The sequence below is a fragment of the Condylostylus longicornis genome, unplaced genomic scaffold, assembly GCF_029603195.1.
Source record: "Condylostylus longicornis isolate FDR11 unplaced genomic scaffold, ASM2960319v2 ptg000040l, whole genome shotgun sequence".
In the NCBI taxonomy this organism is placed as follows: Eukaryota; Metazoa; Arthropoda; class Insecta; order Diptera; family Dolichopodidae; genus Condylostylus; species Condylostylus longicornis.
In genome coordinates this window covers 8,861,146-8,882,392 of record NW_026578009.1, presented here as the reverse complement: position 1 = coordinate 8,882,392, position 21,247 = coordinate 8,861,146, and the positions used below count along the sequence as shown (strand labels likewise).

The window sequence follows — 21,247 nt, the reverse complement described above, 5'->3', positions numbered from 1 at the left end:
CAAAAAGTTTATATTTTATTTAATTTTCTTTTAGTTATTTTTTTTTTAATTCATAATGGACTATTATACATTTTCATTACTAATTAATCATTTGAATTTTTTCACAATTTTATATAATTAATTTTTTTCTTTTAAATTTTTTCAATTTATGCTTTCATATAGTTTTCATTTATTTATCTAAATTTTTATTTATATTATAATAGTAGGTAATAGAACATCTTTATCTCTGTTTCTTATTTATGTATATATTTTTTATTTCATATATAATCAATATATTTATACATAATTCCTTTTTTTTTTTTTGATTTTTCATGAATTTTAATATTAATGACTTAAAATTAAATAAATTTATATAATATATTTTATGTATATATTTATCTTTACAATATATATATATATATATATATATATATATATATATATATATATATATGTACGTAAATACATATCATAATTTTTTTGTAACATTTTTTCTTTTATAATTTTATTTATTTATAATTAATAATAATTTTTTTTTAAATCTGATTTTATTAAATAATTTTACATTCCAGCAAACGGATCCAATTGTATATTTTTACCATTTTGAGCTGTTGTGACTGCTGCAGGTTGAGGTTGCATTGAAATTATACCAGGTGCTACGACACCAGTTGCTGGCATCATTTGCTGTTGTAAACCGGGTTGTATAATAGGCACCATACCAGCTGGTGTCATCATTGGAACACCACCAGGTGCCGGTGCTCCCATCATTGGCATTCCCTGCTATATTATAACAAAAAAATAATTAATTAAAATGAATTAATAAATATTTAAAAATTTATTTTTTTTTTTTTGAAACATAATTTAAAAATATATATATATATATATATATATATACATTTCTTAGATTTTTTTCATTGAAATTGAACCCATCACCTTTCTTTTATTTAAATTGTTATTCTTATTATTAATATGGTAAAATTAAATATCATGCGTTATGAAAAAAAAAAAATTTTATATTTTTTCCATTAATTTTTTAAAATTTAATTATATTATTTAGTATTAAATTATTATCATAGATTGATTACAAAAAAAAAAAAATTAACCAAATTCTATTTTAAAAGAAACTTTGTTATTGAAAGCATAATTAACGAACACATTTTATTAATGTTTTCCGCATTAGTTTTATTAAAATATTTTCATTTTAATATTGAATGAATTTTAGAATTTTTGATAACAATAGAGAGTTTAGAAATATACGAACTTGTTAACAGACCAGTCTCTTCTTGTCCCTTATTCTTACAATTTTCAATTTTCTTTTTACAAATAAAAATTCTTAAGAGTTTTTCAAAAGGACACATTTTGCATAGATAATTTATTATTCAAAATTGCTTTTACACGAAACGAATCAAAAATAACTACACAATATCAATAGAAAATGAGCATCTTCCATTTGAAAAGTTTTTAGTTACAATTTTTAGAAGAAATTAAATATTCAATTTAAAATAAACCTGATGGATATTTATTAGAAATAATTATGATCGAAATTAATTTGAAATTTTAATTATCGGAATACTTGCAAATTTTTATATTTTTGCATTGTTTTCAAATCAGTGTTAAGAATACAATTCTTGGAAGAAGAAATGTAAAATCAAGAAAAAAGTATTTCTAATCACATTCAAAGATCATATAGTAGCTCAGTAGTGTTCAATATTTTATAATTGAAGTACTACAATATTTATTAAAATAATAAATTACAAATAATTAAATTGAATTCTAATATTATAATTACCTTATTCGAAACTTCAAATTTACTTATAAATCTAAATTATTTTGGACTACACAAACTACTTCTACTACGAATGAAATTTAGAGAACTTAAATAAATTTCTGCAACACCAAAATAAACTTAAAACTGAACTTAAAAAAATTATATTTGATATAAAATAGCAATAGCAAAAAATTAGAAATTTTAAATTTTAATACACAAAAGTTTGTAATTTCAAATTAATTTAAAAACATATTATTTTTTATATTATTGTATGTAAGTGGATAACAAAACAATTTATAAAATTGTTTATAACCATAATTATAATTTTAATTAATTTACTTATGCCATCATCAATTACTAATTAATTAAGGCTATTGCTAGCGGCACCTACATTTACATACTAATGATAGCCTAATTAACTAATTCATTTAAAATTATTAAATGAAATAATTCATAAAAATAAAAAATTAACACAAAATTCAAGAAAGAATATGAAAAATAAAAAACAAAAGAAAAACTAAAAACAAAAATGAGAATAAAATTAAATAAGGAATATCAAAATTAAAACTTAAAAAAAAAAAAACAAAACAAAGAAAACAAGAAACCAAAAATCTTACCTGTTGAATAAAATTAGGAATTACAGGATAACTAGAGTGAATAAACTGATGATTAATTGTGCTTGGTGCAGGACTTACGGTCATGCCTTGCGCCTATGTTACATTTTTCCAATATTAATTTTAATTATTTTTTTTGAATTAATTTTTAATTATAAAATTTTAGCAAATAAGAAAAAAAAAAAAAAGAAAACATAATTTTAATTTAGAAAAAATAAAAAATAAATTAGAGAAAAAAAAAATGTTAAAGAATTTAAAAAAAAAAACAGTGGTAGATATGAAAGAAAAACATAAATTAAAATTAAAGAAAAAAAATTATAAAAAAAATTAGCTTCCACCCTAATAAATTAAGGTCTAAAGTGTAAGATTTTTAATTAATTTTAGGTTTTATTTAAAATTACATCGTTTTTTTTTTTCTTGCTGGTCTTATAATACAAATTATTATAGTGTATATTATTAATTTTCTCATTTTAAATCATGTAACTATTTTTTATAAAAATTTTTATATTTTAAATTAAAACTAATAACAAATTATGTACAATAGGAAAAAAAAATAATTTACAAGCTTTAAACTTAAAAAAAAAATCCCCCAGATTACTCAATCATTATGATCTAAATTTATTTTAAGTTTTCCTGCTTAATTTCTTAGTTTTTAAATTCAAATAATTAATTTGTTTCCTGAATAATTTTTGCAAGTTATTTTGAAAATAATCAAAATTAAATTGATTGATTAAAACTAAAATGAAAAGCGAGATTTTATTAAAAAATTATTAGAAATTGACTCGAATCATCTTAAATTTAGCAGAAGTAAAAAAAAAAATAAATATCCTATTTTATATTCGTCTTGTAAATTTTTAAATACATCAAACTCTAAAATGATTTTCAAATAACTTGTTCTTAAAATGATCATAATTACCAGCCTCAACAAAATAAATTTTCGCATATAATTAATTAATGTAAATTTAAATAAAATGTTGTGATAATTAACCTTTAAAAAAAAATATATTTTTTCTGAAATTTTTATGTATATGCATTTGGTTTGAAGTTTTAATTTTAATTATAATTTAATTTTATAATAAAATATTGTAATGATAAATCACAAAAAATTAAAATACTTTGAAACATATTCGTATAACAATGATTGATAAATATGATTTACAATGTTTTAATAAAACAAGCCTTCTAAAAAAAACTAAATTTAACCATAAAAAAAAAATATTTTTGAAATTGGAATGCTGTGTACTAATTAAAACAAACCTTAATTAAACGTTATCCTTAACTACCTAAATTATTGTACATATTAATAAAAATAATCTAAACGCTTTTTATACATATTCTACTTAAATTTTAAATTAATCCTCAAAAACAAAAAAAAAATATTATACAATTCTAATTTAATTGTGTTATTATACTGAGCTTTAATTACATAATCGAAATTAACGAATTTTAAACAATTTTTGCATTAAAATGCTTTTTTTAAAAATTACAAAAATTAAAAAATAGAAATCGTAAATATGTTGTTAGAATAACTAAGAAATACTGCAGATTACGTTGATATTATTTTAAGTTTTCTTTTTTCCTTTGGCCCTTTTATCATATTCAAGTAAACCTTTTTACATCATTTCATTTTCATCAGAGATATTATTAACTCACCATTGGTCTATATCCAGCTCCTGTTGTTGCTGCCATTGGTTGAGGTGACCAATTTGCACCTGGTTTTGCTTGATTTTTAGGTGAATTCCAATTCATTTGTCTAAAAGTAGAAAATAAGAATAAGCAAAAGAGATAAATGCATTAGTAATAAATTTAAATAGAATTTGTTTTTTTTTTGTTAATAGCAATTTTTATAAAAATATTAATAATTTTTTTTTTTATATTTAAATAATAAAATATACGAAAATAAAAATAAAACAATTTTTAAAAAGGGCTAGTGTAAATTTATTGTATAAGGACGTATAACATTTGTGAGGATTTCATTCAAAATGATTTATTGTTTTTTCATAAATGATAACTACAAAATGAAAAGGAAAATAAATAGCTACTAAATTTCATACTTAAAAATGTTTTTTTTTTTTTTGTTGTTAATGTTCAATCCTGGAACTTTTCTATATGGTGACCCTCTCATAATATCCACATCACTGAATAATCTCAACATATTATTTATATTATAATTGCTAATAAGATTTTCGAAATCTTAAAAGCGAAAGAATTTATTAAAAGCTAATATAGGGTAATACTAGTATAGTAAGAAATTTTTCTTATATACGTACAAAGAGAAAGCAATTTGTTAATGATAAAATTATAACAAAATTTAAAACATTTTGTTTTGACCTTCTTTGGTTTTCGTTTTTCTTCTAAAATAATATTTTAGTCGTCAACCAATTCAAATAGCTTTAACATCTTTATAAGCAGTATATTTTCTGTTAGAAAAAAATATAAAATTATCACACTTATTATTATTGTATATATACATAAATAAATCCCAATTATTTGCAATACTATTTATTTCCATATGTGATTTATATCGTATAAGATCTAGAAACTCCACTTTCGTTATTTATTACATATAAAGTAAAATTAGTTTATCTAGAAATTTCATTGTAAAATGTATGTATTTAATATATACTTTAATTATTTACAAATTTTTCAATTATTTATAAATTATTCATATACTTTTGAATTTTTTGACGAAATTGATATGCTCACAAATTTAATTGAAACTTCGAAAATACAAATATAAGGCAAACATAAAATTATATCTGATTAAAAGATCTAAAATTTAAAGAGAATTTGAATCAAAAATGAGAGAGAAGAATTTCTTTCAAACTTGCGAAAACCATCTGTATAGAAGTACACTACACTATCGTAAAAACTCAATCTCTAAACTAAAATTTAATATATATGTACTTATATGAAAAAATCTAAAAGAAGAGAGAAAAATATCAGATTTCAGCCTTGCTTTTAAATTTTAATTTGAACAGAAAGAAATAACACTTATAAAAATACGCAAATTCATAATTTCATATTGAATTTTCATATTGAAAGTATGTATTCAAAAACCACCATAATTGATAATTGGACTCATTTAAATGACCCCCTTTTTGAATGTGAAATAATAGATTTTAATTTTCAATCATCTTTTTTTTGGGCAATGGCCCATACTTTATTATGTTAAATTAGCAAAATTAAGAACCAAAATAATAATTTGAACATTTTAAAAGAGGAATTGCTAAAACCTATCAGCAAGACTAATGAAATATATTCGGCCCAATAAGTTTTTCTAGAATTCGAGGAAAATGAAAATGTTATGCACTTTTATTTTAAGGAATAATTAATTTTAATCAATATGATAGGAATCTTAAATTTATTTTATAAATAATTTTTAATCTGTAGTTTTTTTAAAAAACTAATTTAATACTACATCTAATGCCATCTAACGTTAATTTAAATTTAATTTCAGAAAACATGCCCTGGTTCCAATTCTCTGTCAAGTTGAAATATTAATGAAAAGAATTGGAAATATACACAAAATCTAAATCGAACAGAAATTAGACCAGTAGAAATAAAAGTTATATAATATTTGGAATATATTTCTGAAGACGACTTAACAAAACGAACTCTTATGACATAAAAGGGTTACAAGAAAAGGTTATTAAAATATTGCAATGGTATATTATAGAAATAAAAAGAGGGTAATAAAAATTTATTATAATATCGAAAGTAACATTCCCTACAAAAGTAATTAAAAGAGTACATTTGAAGAGACGACCCTGACAAAAAATTCAAAATACGCTTAACATACAATAAATTACAATGGCCCTGCAAGCAAAACTCTACAATATGCGTTACCTGGCCAAAATAGTATGAAGTCTGTAATATGTAGTCAAACAATTCAAAAATAAAATTTTATACGCAAAATAAAGCTATAATAGAAATGTAGAATAAAATTTGTATTTTAAGTGTTGTTTGTTAAAAAAAAAAGAAAAAAATTAATATATAAAAATATTTTTCTGCTAAAAAATAATTAACGATTAACGAAACTAATAAGTAACGATTCTAATTCATAACTGATTGAAAGCTTTAATTACATAAATAAGAAATTAAAAATATTTAAAATCGAGAATTCAATGCTTGAATAAAAAAGAAAATATTTGACAATAATTTTATTGATTTTATTAGTATGTATTGTGTATGTACGAGTATATCCCAACTCTTTTAAGCCAATATGATGAGCCTTTTGGGCTTGATTACTCAAATATAGATTTATTTCATCATTTTTATGGTCTACTAACATATATGAGTAAATTTAAAATAAGTATGCACATTTTAATAATTGAAGTATAACCAATTTTGCCAATTTATTTTAAAATAAAATTTGTTAATTTCATATTGAAATTTACAAATTTTTAAGTTATACGATATTCATTTTAAATTAATATCGTAGTATCGTAATATCGTAATTGAATGAATATCGTAGTATCGTAGAATCGTAATTGAATACATTGACTCGTTCTGAAAATTTTTCTTCTACTTCTTATTCCTATGGTTCTCAGCTGACAATAAATTGCAAAAATAGTCTCCGCTTATTTCTTAGAGCTGTCCTTAACTTCTTAGAATAAATTTCTTCAGAACTGAATGAGTACTACTTTACAAAAAGGAAAATAATTTTTTTTTTCTTGAGCAATCCTTAAGAAATTTTTGAAATTTTTTACATTGAGTTTATATGAAATAAAATATTTCTTTTCCAGCTGAGTGCTATGCTTAAAGGTTCTTCTTTTTTGAGTAATAACTAAGCTAAAAGATTTTCTGAAATATAAAGAACCTATAATATTTTGATTTAACTGAAAAATAATCATCCATATTCTGTTAGTCGCATCTTTTGATTGGCTATTTAAAAATATTGAATTTTCAAATTCTATACTGAAAAATAATGATACTTTTCAATAATATCCCATCAAATCAAGTGAAGTAACTAACAGAATAAGGGTGAATATTGAAAATTACAATAATATTGAGCTTCTATTACAATTTAACAACTCAAAAGAGACAACTACAAAATTAGTAGTTATAATTTTAATAGTAAGAGTTAAATTCCTTTTAACTCCGAAATTTCATATACATGATTCAATTAGTATAATTGTTAAATATATTTAAACATTCTAGCTGATTTAATATCATGGTTCGACTTATGAAAGCTCTACTGTATACATACAAAATAAAAATATATTAATTATACAGCAATGCTAAATATAGCTAATCTAGCAAAAAAATTATATAAGACTATATAATTTATATAACTTCAAATTAAGAAAAAAAAAAAAAACAGATTAAATGCAATGAATCGTTACCAGCTCTACTTACAAAATGAAATACAATGAAAAATTATATTTAAATGATTCGATATTTTTTTTACGATAAATCGATTTTTACGATTCACTATAATGTTTTTTTTTTGTTGTTTTTCAACAAAATGTTATAGAAAATTTAAATTATAAATAATAAAGATAACGAAAGGTGAGTGTACTCACATTTTTTATACCATGTATGGTAACACTTTCGATAATCAATCACATGTGAAATATTTTTGTAATAGTTTTGCAATAATAGGGAATAATATTTGTTTTATAAATTGAACCCCATTTTGAAAATATTGTTAAACGATTGCTGGATAGATAAAAGAATTTTTGCGTTTCGTGTTGCCAATTTGAATTCGTAGAATATTTTTTTTTGTTTATATAGTTTGGTATTTTGACATATTTGTTTGTTTTATTTTTTTTTTTATTTTCTTTTTTTTTGTGTTTTTGTTTTTTTTGTAACTACTTACTTTCCAGTATTACCAGCTTTATTTATATTCAAATTATCTACAAGTGATGCTAATGAACTATCCAAATCACCGGTAATTATTTTGCCAGGTTGACCAGTTTGTTGTTGTTGTTGTTGATGTAGTTGCTGTTGAGATTGCGTCGTACCTGTTACAAGAACATTTCCAGTTTGAACATGTTGTTGTACACCACCAATATGTGATGGTGTAGATGTATTAGCTGGCTTTAATACATCACCCAATGCATCAAAGCCTTTATTTATTTATTTATTTTTTTTTTGTTTTTTTGTTAAATTAATATATATGTATATAGGTATGTTAGATAACAACCGGATTTTTTCCAAAAATTTTAACCATTTTTTTTTTTTTAAATTTAATTTTTTAAATTTTTTATATTTTGTAAATTATTTACACGTTCCAAATTTTTGCAATAAAATTAAATAACAAGTACAATAACAATAATAAAAAAAAAAATATAAATTATGATAGAAAAGATGGCCGCCCCGACAAAAAAATTAACAAATTTTTAGTTTTTCCCAAATAGACACAAATGATTTTTGGTTTTATTTTTATTTAATATTTTAGTATAAGATGATGATGGTGCATGGTGCATTTTTATAATTGTTTTTTTTTTTTAAATGGTGCCCAAAAGTTCCCAAAATTTTAAACAAAAAGTTCATTTTTTTGCCCCCATGAAATTTGACATTTATTTTTTTTTTAATTTAATTTATATTGTGTTTATTAGTTACGTCGTTATTACATAAAATATAGTAGATTGCAAAATGTAGTAGATAAAGAAATTTATTTGTTTTGTTCGATTTTTTTTTTTGTTGTTTTTTGATTATAGTTTCCATACAATTTTACACAAAATAAGTGATAATATATTGTAAATTATAATAGCAGTAAATGTTTTTCACACATACATATGAAATGTTTTTATAGAATAAAAAAAAAAGAGAAGAAACATAAAATAATATTTGTATTAGTTTATTTTTATATATTTTATTTTCTTTTGTTTATTTTGAACATATTGTTGAACTTTTTATTATTTAAAAACAAATTGTTAAAAAAATTAATATTATTTTTATATAAATTAGTATATAAGGAAAAAAAATTAATACGTTAGTATTACGATTAATATTTACTAAAAAAAAAAACAAAAACAGTTTTTTAAATTAGCAAATTAAGTGAAACAAACTTAAGACAAAAAAAATTATTCTAAATAAAATAATGTTAATCTTTAGCATAACATTTTAGGATAATAAAACAGAAAATATACTGTTTTGCAAATAACTATTTTAAATTATTTAATTTATTTATTATTATTGTGTATTTTATACAAAATTATATGAATAATTTTCAAAAAAAATGGCAGAAACAACTCTTATTTGAAAAAAAAATTATGTAATATGGTAGCACTAAAAAAATTTAGCATCATTATTTTATTTATAAAATTTTGTTAATTTTTTTTATTTAATCAATTTAATTATCATACATAAATGCTTTATAGCAAGTTATACTTTTTAAGAATTCTATTTATACAATTAATTATATTTATAGAAAATGTTGTATTATTTAAAAATGAATGGCTTCGTCTAATAGTTATGGCCTATTAGAAATCAAATAACTTTATATTATATAGGTATATTCATTATAATAAATAAAAAGTTAATCAATGCAGTGTACTGCAAATTTTTCAATATCATTGTAATTATTTAAATATGTCATAAAAAAAAAAAATATTTTACCAGCCAGAAATTTTTTTTTATTCTGTAGTGTTTTTCAAGTTTTTACTAATTTTCTTGTCATATACCCAAATATTACACACGACGGTAACACAATATTTCTTTAACGACATAGAAATTATTTTATTCATTAAACATTTATGTTTAAACATTAATCGAATTTTGAAGATTATAGAATTTTTTTAATTTTTCAATAATTTTACAAAACCAATTATTAATATTTTTATTTCAATAATTAAATTTGTCATAATTATAAACAATTTTTTCTTATACAATTTGGATTATCTTATATGGAACACGTTTTATGTGTATGTTCTACCGCTTATTCTTACACAAAATTTATTTTGTGAATTTGTTGTAAGTGAAGTTTCTACTCTAATATTTAAAATTTATTGTAAAATAAATAAGAAAAAAAATTTGTTAATACGATACATTTATTTGTTAATAAATATGGTATATACGGCAACACTTATACGAAAATTTGAATATAATAGGCACTTAAAGAAAAATTTGAATATTTTTATAGATTCAAAATATTATGGAATTATTTTTTTTCTTTATTGATGCCGAATTATGTCGATTAAGCCGAATGAATGTCTTAATTTTAATAAAAAACCAACATTCGTTATTTGTTAATTGAATTAAAAAATTAATTAGACTCGTCCAATTAAATATAGAGCAGGTAAAATGACTAGTTAAACCAATCCCGAATATATTTATCAGGCCACTAAGACCAATTATTTTCCAAAGCAACAAAATGTTAAAAAGCAATTATCAAAGTTTTATATTCCGATCTATTCCGATATATTCACGATACATTCATCAATCGATATATGTGAAATTGGTATAAATTTTTTAAGAAGAGCCAATTACTTGAGAATTTTTTAAGCAATTTATAATTTAATTTATTAATAAGAAACAAATACCAAATTTTTGTATTAAAATAAAGTTAGAATTAATTTTCAAAATCATAATGGCCTCCATGTTTCTCATTTTACATCATATTAAATTATATATTTTTTTATTGGAATTTTTATTGAATTGGAAAAAGACTTTGATAATTCAAATATTGTTCAGTATAGTAACAATCAGTTTTTATGACAAATTTAATTTATCGATTAAAAGATCTAATTTTAAATTGCCCAAATTTGGAATATGTATAAATAAAATACAAAATATTATATACATAATATTTATAATTAATAATATTTTTCTTTTCCATTTTTTACTAACACTTACGTTATTTAAACACTAAAACGTTCCAATAAAGATTATTTGCGTTCCATTTATGTGTTCAAATTATTCATGAGTTCATATGCGCAGTGTATAAATGGAACGGTTTTTTTCGGTTTATGAGTAACAAATAATCATAATTTTTTTGGCATAACCATTTTTTTCCATATTATATTATACAAATTATTATTATTCAAATGTCAATTTAAACAATTCATCTGTTATAAATCAGAAATACTATTTCCATTTATCGAAAAAAGTAACGTTACCCACGACGCTCAATGAAACGACACCGAGAAGGTCGAAAAACAAATTTTTGGTGTCGTTAAATCAAACAAAATTTTAATTTACTCGTTTTACTTGGAAATTTCGCAAACGGAACATAAAGGAACTGGAACACATTTTGTTGTCAAGCTGTTTTTTAATTTATAAATAATAAAAAAACAGAGATGACCTTTTGTATAAACATATGTATGTATCAAATGAATGTATTTAAATTAAATAAATGAGTTTTTAATATCTGAATTTCAAAATTAATAAAAACAAGTTGTTGAAACGGCTTTTACGATCTGTGTTACGAATAATTAATAAAAATAGTTTTTTTTTCAATTTAATTGATTTTACAAGAGTAGTTAAGTAAATTTTAGCGGTAGCAAAGCAATAACCCATATTATGAAATTACTGTTCACCAATATATTTTTTGCTTATTTTAACGACCTGTTAATTTTTTCGTTTCCATTGAGCGTTGTTTTCTCGATTCATCAGCTGATTATATTGTAATTGTCGTTTTCATTGAGCGTCGACGGTTTCTGAACGGACCATCTTTTGTAAGTATTTATTCGGGGTAGTGTAGTAGTGCGCAGTTTTGACTACTCATGAATATAATTTTAACACGTAAATGGAACGTAAATATTAAGGTTTCTTGTTTTTTTACTTTTATTAATTTTACAACATTATTATTTTAGTTCTTTTTTGTTATTTTTAAATTTTTTCAATTGAATAAAAATGGTTTAAAATTTTTAGGAAAAAATCAGATGTTATATAATAAAATATTAATGAATGAATGAAAACGATAAATAGAAATTATAAATTTTGTGTATTTGTTATACGAATTGGTTAAACGGAATGTCGGGGATTATATTTTGTTTGTTGTTTGCTTGGTGAATGTTTTGTTTGATTTAAGTTTTGAATATTTTTTGTTTTCGTTTTTTGAATGTTTTAAATATATTTTTTTTTTCAATGAAATTTTTTCCGACTATATGTATCTGAATGTACGCATATACATATGTATGTTTTTATGTATGTATTTTGAAATTTAAATTTTTATTATATTTATTACATAATAATGTATAATGGTTAAAATTTGTAAGTATATATAGGAATATTACATACATACATTTACAATTTAAAAAAAAATTTAGTATATATTTTTGGTTTTTTTTTTCTTGAAACAATTACTCATGCTTTTAAAAAGAAATGGAAAAAAATGAAGTTGTACATAATTTGAAAACAACAACATTTAATAATATTATATAATTATTTTTTTATCATTATTTATTAAAGCAAAAACATAAAAACACTGAGAACTTTTCTTTATGTTGATAAATTTCTGGCTAGCTGAATATTGTGTGAAAGGGTTTTATTTTTTGTTTTTTTTTTTTTTTATAATTAAAGGAATATCAATTTTTTTGTTAGTTTTTTTTTTAAACAATTTTTTTGTTTTTTATTTTTTTTTTTTTGAAATACATTTAATAAATCAAAGCTTATGTTTGTGTATAGCTACTGTAGGATTTCAACAAAAAAAGCAAATTTTCTACTTGCATATATTTTTGTATTATAAAAACACATTGAAAAATAAAAATGACAATCAAAAAATTTATATACACATATACATAAATACTAATGAAAATAATCACATTTTAAACGTGCACATATACAAAATTCGAATTACTTTGATCTTCTTTTCCAACTCAAATATGTCATGTTAACATAAAGTTTAATTTCAAAAATTTCTTAATATAGAAATTATTTTAAAAAAATATTAAATTTAAGAATTTAATTAATTTAATTTATTTTTATTTTTAAGAATTTAATTAATTATTTTACTAAAATTTTTTATCTTTAATTAAATAATTGATTACTAAAAAGAAACTCGAGAAAAACACACTGGCTTCAAAAATGCAGTATAAAAATTTTCGAATGTGAAACTTTTAAATAATCACTGTGTTGTAAAAAACAAAAAAAAATTGATGTGAACAACACATAACCGACCGTATTTCACAAGTGTTGCATAAGATTATGAAAATTTTATTAAATATTTACTTCAAATTGTATGAATGATATAGAAAGTACACTCTAAATAATGTACCTAGAAAATGTAAATTTGGTTCCTATTAGATTTCGCTTTGAATTTTTTCAATTAATTTCATTAACAACAAGAAGTTAAATTTTAGTTTTTAAAAAATTCAGAATTTGACAAAAAATCGATTAGGCCAATCTTGATTAACGAACGATATTTTGAATTATTGTTGATTTTAAGATGTTTTGTAAAATCAATTTGCTAAAATAAAAGCATTTCATTAAATTTTTTAAGAAATGCAATAAATACGAAAAATTTTGCAAAATGTCAAACTTTACAAAAAGAAAACTAAACATTCTACGCTCTTCATTTAGAAATATGCTTGTCTTCGTTAATAAATAACTAATATTGGTAACACTTCAATGTCATGTAATACAAAAAAATCTAGCTGCACGTTATGCTTTTGTTTAAGGTATTAAAAACTTGAAAACATTTTTGAACATGATAAATTATAAATTTTATGTTTTTACTGCAATTTTGAATCATAAATCTTATTCTTGTCAACTGATATTTCGTAAAACTTATAACAAACTCAGTCCTTATTATTATAGCAATAAAATTGTTAACATGACTAATTTTTGAATACAGCATATAATTAAGACAATCCATACATAAAATTATAAAAGCGAAAAATTATAAAACTAAAGCAATCTAAAAATTTTGATAACAACTAAACTATACATATAATTAATTGAATTACAAATACACATACAATTACATATATTATTACACACAATAATTAAAAAATATTTATTTCTTTCTTTAGTAGGATAGTGAAAGTGTTATATTAAAAAAACGAGTTCGTTAGAATAATAGTGTTAGAGGGTATTAAAGTCAATATAGAAGTATATTATTTGCTATTCTTTCCTAATTAAATATCAAATAATTTTTTATAGAACATTCTATATTGGCCTGGGTATAAAGCATTTAAAAGCATATTATATTAAATTTTTGATTTTTGTTTAATAAAATAAAAGATTAATTTATGAAAAACAAAATAATAATGTTTTTTTTTTTTATTTCAAATGATTTTAATTTGATTAAAACAAAAAAAAAATTTCTTATTCTTAATTTTGTTCTTGAACAAAGACTTATTCCAATTATAAAACAAAATAAAATATATGTTAACCCTTTGCTTCCTTTGGGATTTAGTACAATGCAAAAAAAAAGTTTTAGGAATTTAATAATTAGAATAAATTTTATATAATCTCTTTAAATAACCGTACACAAAGTATTTACACTCTTTTCACTCAAAAAGAATAATTGAAAACAGCGTTTTGCAAAATTAAATATCTATTTGTTATACAGAAATAGAAACTAAGCTATGTAAATTTTGAAATGCCAAAGATTTGACATTTAATTTCTTTATAAAATGTAATATAATAGTCATATATTTGGTTGAGCGTTCATATCAACAACTCAACCACTCTTTAATTTAAATGGAATAATATGTACACACCGAAAAGGAATATCATATTCACTACAAAAAAAAATTTTATATAGTATATTAAAATATGTACATATGTATAACAAAAATAAAAAAAAAAAACCAGAAATTATAACAATACAGTAAAAAACACTTTTTTAAAAAATTTTTTCCTCCTCTTTTAATTTAAAAGTAACTTGAATATAACAATACTGTAACAAAATCGGCATAGAAATTTAAAGAGAACCTTTTGATAAAATATATAAAAGTGGCAAAATACTGTTATACTGAAAATGTTAAGAGGATAGAAATCGCAGTATCTTAATTGAGTTATGCAGAATTTATGTTCTTAAACTGAAATCTAAGGGAAAACAGGCGTTGGTGTCTCTTAACAACAAGAGTGTGAGAAAAGAGGACTCTGTGATTTTCAGCGTAAGATTTTGCGAGACAAAAAAATCAACATATTGGACTGAAGAAGAAATCATAATACTAGATATAAAGGTTGGCGATGCAAGAATTTTATTCCGAAAAAATTTGAATACTTTTTCTCAACATCAACAAAAATAAAGTCTAAATGCCGACTGTATATATTTTTCTGCGATTAAGAATACAGAAGATCAACTATTATTGAATCATATTTTACTTAGTAATATATAAGAAACTAAATACAAACCCGTTATCAATTATATAATGAAAAAATTCACGGTTTTAAAGTTGAAAAATAAAAATTTACTTGCAATTTATTATTCGTAACGAAAATTTCGCCTACGCGGCACATGTAATATTTAATATTCCAAATTCAATATAAAAAAAAGGGTACTTTTTATACTTCTTGTTTGTTGAAATTTGGATTCAAACTCATTTATTTTTACGAAAATAGATTAAAGCAAATCTATAGCAGCGGAACATGTGACACAAACTTAATACTATACTTGAAATTTTTAATAATCTTTAATAATCTATATAATACGAGTATTCATACAGGCAACTGCATTTAATCTAATATTTTCTCAGTAGTGTTCGGTATTTTAAAAATAGGGCTAATTTTATATGACTAAATTAAGTTCAAAAATTTTTGGGGGTTTCCAAATGTTTGCGTGACATATTCCAGTGTTTTAGAACAATTGAAAATTTCTTTACGTGAAAGCGCAGTTTTTATTAATTGTGATTAGTTTAGCCTAAAAATATACTTTGTTTTTACTATGGTTGGTACAAATTGAATTCAAAATTAAGTGAGATCTAAAATAAAATATTTGTCTATATATAAAAACAAAATTAAAATTAAAAATAAAGTAAAAAGTATTGTTTATTTTGAAAGAACAGTGAATTTTTATAGCATACAAAATTTATGTTCTAGGTGCTCTGAAAAGAAGCGATAGTCATTTTTAATGCAAATTTCGTATTCTAATTTTCTATTCAAATTGAAAAATTTGTGGTTTTTTTTATAAGTTGTTATAGCTGTTTTGTAGCTGTTGTTGATGTTGTAATTGTTGTAAATTGTTACTGAAATTTTTGTTGCATTTTGATTGATTTCATTTTGTACTTGTAGTTTTTCTTTGTATTTGATAAATTTTTTTATTACAGTAACGAAAATTTTTATGCAATTACAAAAGAAAACTAAGACAAACCACCAACATACAAATTTTTTAAAATTTTCAACGTAAGAGAAATTTTGATGCAATTTTGTTTTTCGTATTCAATTTTCTAATCCAGATGTTAGCACTTGTTGCTGGAATTGACCATCGCTTAATTACTAAATGAAAAAAAATTACTGCTCTTTTGATATTCTTTTAGGAGTTTTGTTTTTTTTTTGAAATGCAAAAAAAAAAAACTTTTTAAAATTAAAATATTAATACTATAAAAATGAAAGGTATTTAATCTGAGTTATTCAAAATGAAAAGAAAAACTACTAATTTAAATTTACTTTAAAATACATATTTTACATATATTTATATATATATATAATTTATACAGATATTATATATATATACGAATATATGTATATGATTACTTTTGTCCATTGATTCAGCTTTTAATTCAGCTAATGACATTTTTCTTGGTGTACCCATTATACAACGTATTGTTTCATTTAAATCATCAACAGCAGATGGACGACGATTTTCATTCGAATATTTATTACTATTAGTTAAACTTGATTTTCTAGCGATTTCAACTGCTGTAACAGTTGTCACTTTATCAGTAACAACATTAATATCACTATTACTAGGCGTTGCAGTAGTACTAGCTGTAGAATTGCTAACTGTAGTAGTTTTACTATTACTAACAATTATAGAATTTTTATATTCATCAACTGTTGTTGCAAATGGTTGTAATTCAGCTTGAGTGCTATCATCTGATATTCGAAAATACGATTGGATTGGTATTCGGCAGAGAAAATGTAGACAATAAAAAAAATGTGTTTTCTTTTATTTTTATATGGTTTTTACAATTACAAACACAAAAATTAGTTATAAGGACAGAAAGAAAACAAAAAAAAAACATTGTTTTTATTAACGATTTTTCACCTGTTAAAAATTGTTGTTGAGATTGTTGTTGAAATATTTGTGATTGAGGCTGCTGTAAATCAAATTGTAATTGTTGTGTATGCTGTTGCCCTCCAATTGAAAGATCATCAGATGGATCATAAAATGGATTTGGTAATGGAGCATCAGCAGCTGATAAATCCAAAACTTTGACAACTGCTTACAAAGAATTCGATTTGATGGTTTTAAGTACAGAATATATATATGTAGATATATTTATATATAAATATATATAGATGTACAGTAAAAATATTATGTATTTTGAATTTGGTAAACAAGAAATTAAAATATTTCTTTTTATTCATTAAATTTTTTTATCCAATTTTTCGCCTGAATTCGATTATTTCAGTTTATTAAATATAAATATTTTCTTGTGAGCAAAAAATTTTTTTAGTGCTGAATATCACACACACACACGCAATTCTATTAATACTTTTATTAGATTATTCATATTATAATTAAATGTTTTAGAATATTAAATTAAAGCAAACGAAATAAAGGACTAAATCAAATATACAAAATATCGCATTGTAAATTTTTTATTCAATTCAGCAATTACAATGAAACAAGAAAATTTTGAATACTAAACCTATCCTCTTACAATGTGATATAATATGATTAATTTGATATTTCAATCCGGTTAGCAGAGAATAACACACTGTGTTTATATGTATAAATAATAATTTTTGCATATAAGAACTTTAGCAGCAAATTAACAACATTCCGTTTATATTTTTAAATAAAAGACATGTAATGCCTACTGAAAAAGAGGCAATATTTTCAATTGTCTTTAAAGCTAAGGATGTAAAATATGATTGCAATATTGTACATTGCAGTAACCTTAAGGCTACAAAAAAATTTATAAAACTTTAGTTAATTTTTTTTTGTTTTCGAAATTTTAATGAATTCTTTTTGTTAAGAAACCTTTAACTGTACTATTGTATTTAAAATGTCGCATTAAAAAATTTAAAAATTTATAAATTTCAACGTGCAGAAAAATATTAACAAATCACAACGGAAGAGGATTGCTTATTGCCATTAAATTATTACTGTTATTAATAATTTAACTTTGTAATTTTCACAAATTTTATTAAAGTATTTAAACAATTCTTATAAGACTTATAATGTGTGTCAGCTGAATTGAATTTTTCTCATCACATTTAGATAAAATTTTAATATACATACTTCTAAAATACTAAAACTAAATTTTCTTTTCACTCATAATTTTTGGAATATAATCCGATACTAGTTATTATTAAATTTATTCTTGTAACAGTTTAAGTTTAAATGCATTTTTTAAAAAGAAATTTCAATAAAAACGAGATCGTTTCTGTTTTGTTTTTCAGATTTTAAATGCTTTTTCCCACATACGTGCAAGATCATAATAGAGGAATCAATAATAATAAAGTAATATTAGTTTACATTTAAATATAGAATTTAAAAAAAAAAAAATAAATAATATTATTGAATTTTTATTACTTTTTCAATGATATTAAATAATTTCTAAAAAACAAAATAATTATTATTAGTAAATAACCTTTTAAAGTTATATATATATGCAAATATTTAAAGTGTATATTATTATATTAATTGAAATTATACTAATAATATAATTTTGCTATTTGAAATTTATGAAATATTAATATAATTTGTTGTTAATATTTATTATAATAAAAGAAAGCCTTGATAAATAAAGCCGGTTATATAATTTTAATTATATAATTTATAATAATAATTTATATACATATATACATTTTATTAATCAAATATAATTTACATTTAAAAATGTTTACCCATACTTTATTAGTCGTATCATTTCAAATAATTTGATATTATTCAAGATGAGATATAGAATTCTAATTTCCGATTTGATTTTATTCAGAATTTTTGAATAACAATTCATCATGTCAAGAGATGCGACTAACAGAATATGCACGGTTATTTTAATTGAAAACATTTCTTATATATAACCAAAATTTGTTTTAAGATTACATCATTTGAGCGTACTCTGATTCAATATATCAAATTTATTATAATTAATTAAAAAACAAATTTGAAACCGAAAAATTTCATTGTTCTAAAGCTCAAAATTACATGTTTAAAAGATATTAGTTTTAATTTTGGAATACATACTGTTAAATTTTATACATAAATTTTAAATTAAAACAAAAATTTTTAATGATAAATTTTTGTTTTAATTTAACTTGAAATTAGTCGAAATTGTAATTTTTGTTACTCCGAACACGGGTTTAAATAATATTAATAATATTTGTTTTATGAATATATATCATTACAACAATAATTTTCGACAAATTTTACTCTATACTATTAACGTAACTTGTAACTAATTTCGATTTCATACAGACAATAACATTATTTAACAATTATTTGTAAACACTTATATATTATTTTATGTATATATGTATATGTAAAATAAATTAAAATAAACTATAGTAGATACATTGTTAATATTAGAATTGAAAACAAAAAAAAAATCATGCACTTTTTAAAAACATATCGCTTTCTAGTTATTGAAACTGACAACAAAAAATTTTTTTAATTTTTCTTTGTTCTAATAAATAAAATAATTTTTTTTTCTTTATTACTAAAAGCGATTTAAAAAAATTAAAAATTATTTTTTTCTTTTGATTTTTAAGTCCATTTTTAATGTCTTTTCTTATAATTATCTTACCAGTTGGTTCTGTATTACCAAATACAGAAGAGAAATTACTATCTGAGACAAATGCATTCGTTGTGGATTGTGTTCCGTTGAAACCTAAAATTTAATAAAAAATTTATTAGAAAATTAAAACCAAAATTCAAAAAAATACAAATTAACACTAGAATACTTTGACTACTGAGATTTGATTAACAGACATAATTATATAACAATCGAAAAAGAATAAATTTACTACAAAAATTAAAAAACGTGCCTATATAACAATGAGAAAGAAAAAAATATTTTAAAAATGCACTTAAATTTATCTTAAATTTTTCTTTATTGACGGAAATTATTACTTTAAAAAGTCTACATTCTTTATATTCAAAATATTTATTAATTTACTTATTTTTATTTAAATATAAAAAAAATTCTTACTAGAAAATTATAGTGTTTGGACATATTCTATCGAACTTTCTAAACAAATTTTAAAAAATATACTTATGTAACATGCATGGTGATAACATTTTTGTTTAAATATAGGAACATTTATTATTACCTTTATGAATTAAATAAAAAATTAAGTATTTCAAAAAAATTTTTAAATTTTTTGCTAAAAATAAAAAAAGCCGTATATAATTTACAACACAAATCTCGAAATACAAATATTTTCACATTATAACAAACACCAAAAGTTGAGAATTTCAACATTCTTAGGTATAAATAAATAATTGTTACTCTACTAATTAAAAAATTAATTACTGAATAAACTACTATTTATGAACTAATGATGTTACAAAGTAAAACTTTCCAAACGATTAATTGAAAACTTTAAAGTTAAATATTTAACAAATCAATTTAAAAATAAGATAACTTCAAGCAAATTTTTTACAAATCATAATTAATAAATCAATTATTTAATAAAGTATCTAAATAATAAATTTTCCAATATTTTTCAACTGTAATATTTCAGTAATAATTTCCTAAAATATATAGACCTTTCAAATTGATTTAAATTAGATAAAGACAAATAGTAATGAAATAAATACATAATATATATATTATATATATATACATAAATATGTAGATATATGTATATA

At 21.1% G+C, this 21,247-nt stretch overlaps 1 protein-coding gene across 31 annotated transcripts in view; it reads right to left on the bottom strand.

Annotated features, from left to right (window-relative positions):
- Positions 1-21,247, bottom strand: part of LOC129609892 (phosphatidylinositol-binding clathrin assembly protein LAP) — an 86,493-nt gene continuing 65,246 nt past the window's right edge. For 5 of the 31 annotated variants that reach the window (XM_055522110.1, XM_055522111.1, XM_055522102.1 and 2 more), the window contains 7 exons: positions 20,181-20,264; positions 17,471-17,647; positions 16,957-17,298; positions 8,186-8,435; positions 4,015-4,114; positions 2,365-2,457; positions 3-759 (listed from right to left, as the gene is read on the bottom strand). In XM_055522110.1, the coding sequence (XP_055378085.1) occupies positions 541-759; positions 2,365-2,457; positions 4,015-4,114; positions 8,186-8,435; positions 16,957-17,298; positions 17,471-17,647; positions 20,181-20,264 (1,265 nt within the window). In that variant the 3' untranslated portion in view covers positions 3-540. Of the gene's footprint in view, positions 760-2,364; positions 2,458-4,014; positions 4,115-8,185; positions 8,436-16,956; positions 17,299-17,470; positions 17,648-20,180; positions 20,265-21,247 lie in introns of all 31 variants that reach the window. The other 26 variants (XM_055522101.1, XM_055522113.1, XM_055522117.1 and 23 more) reach the window with 16 other exon arrangements.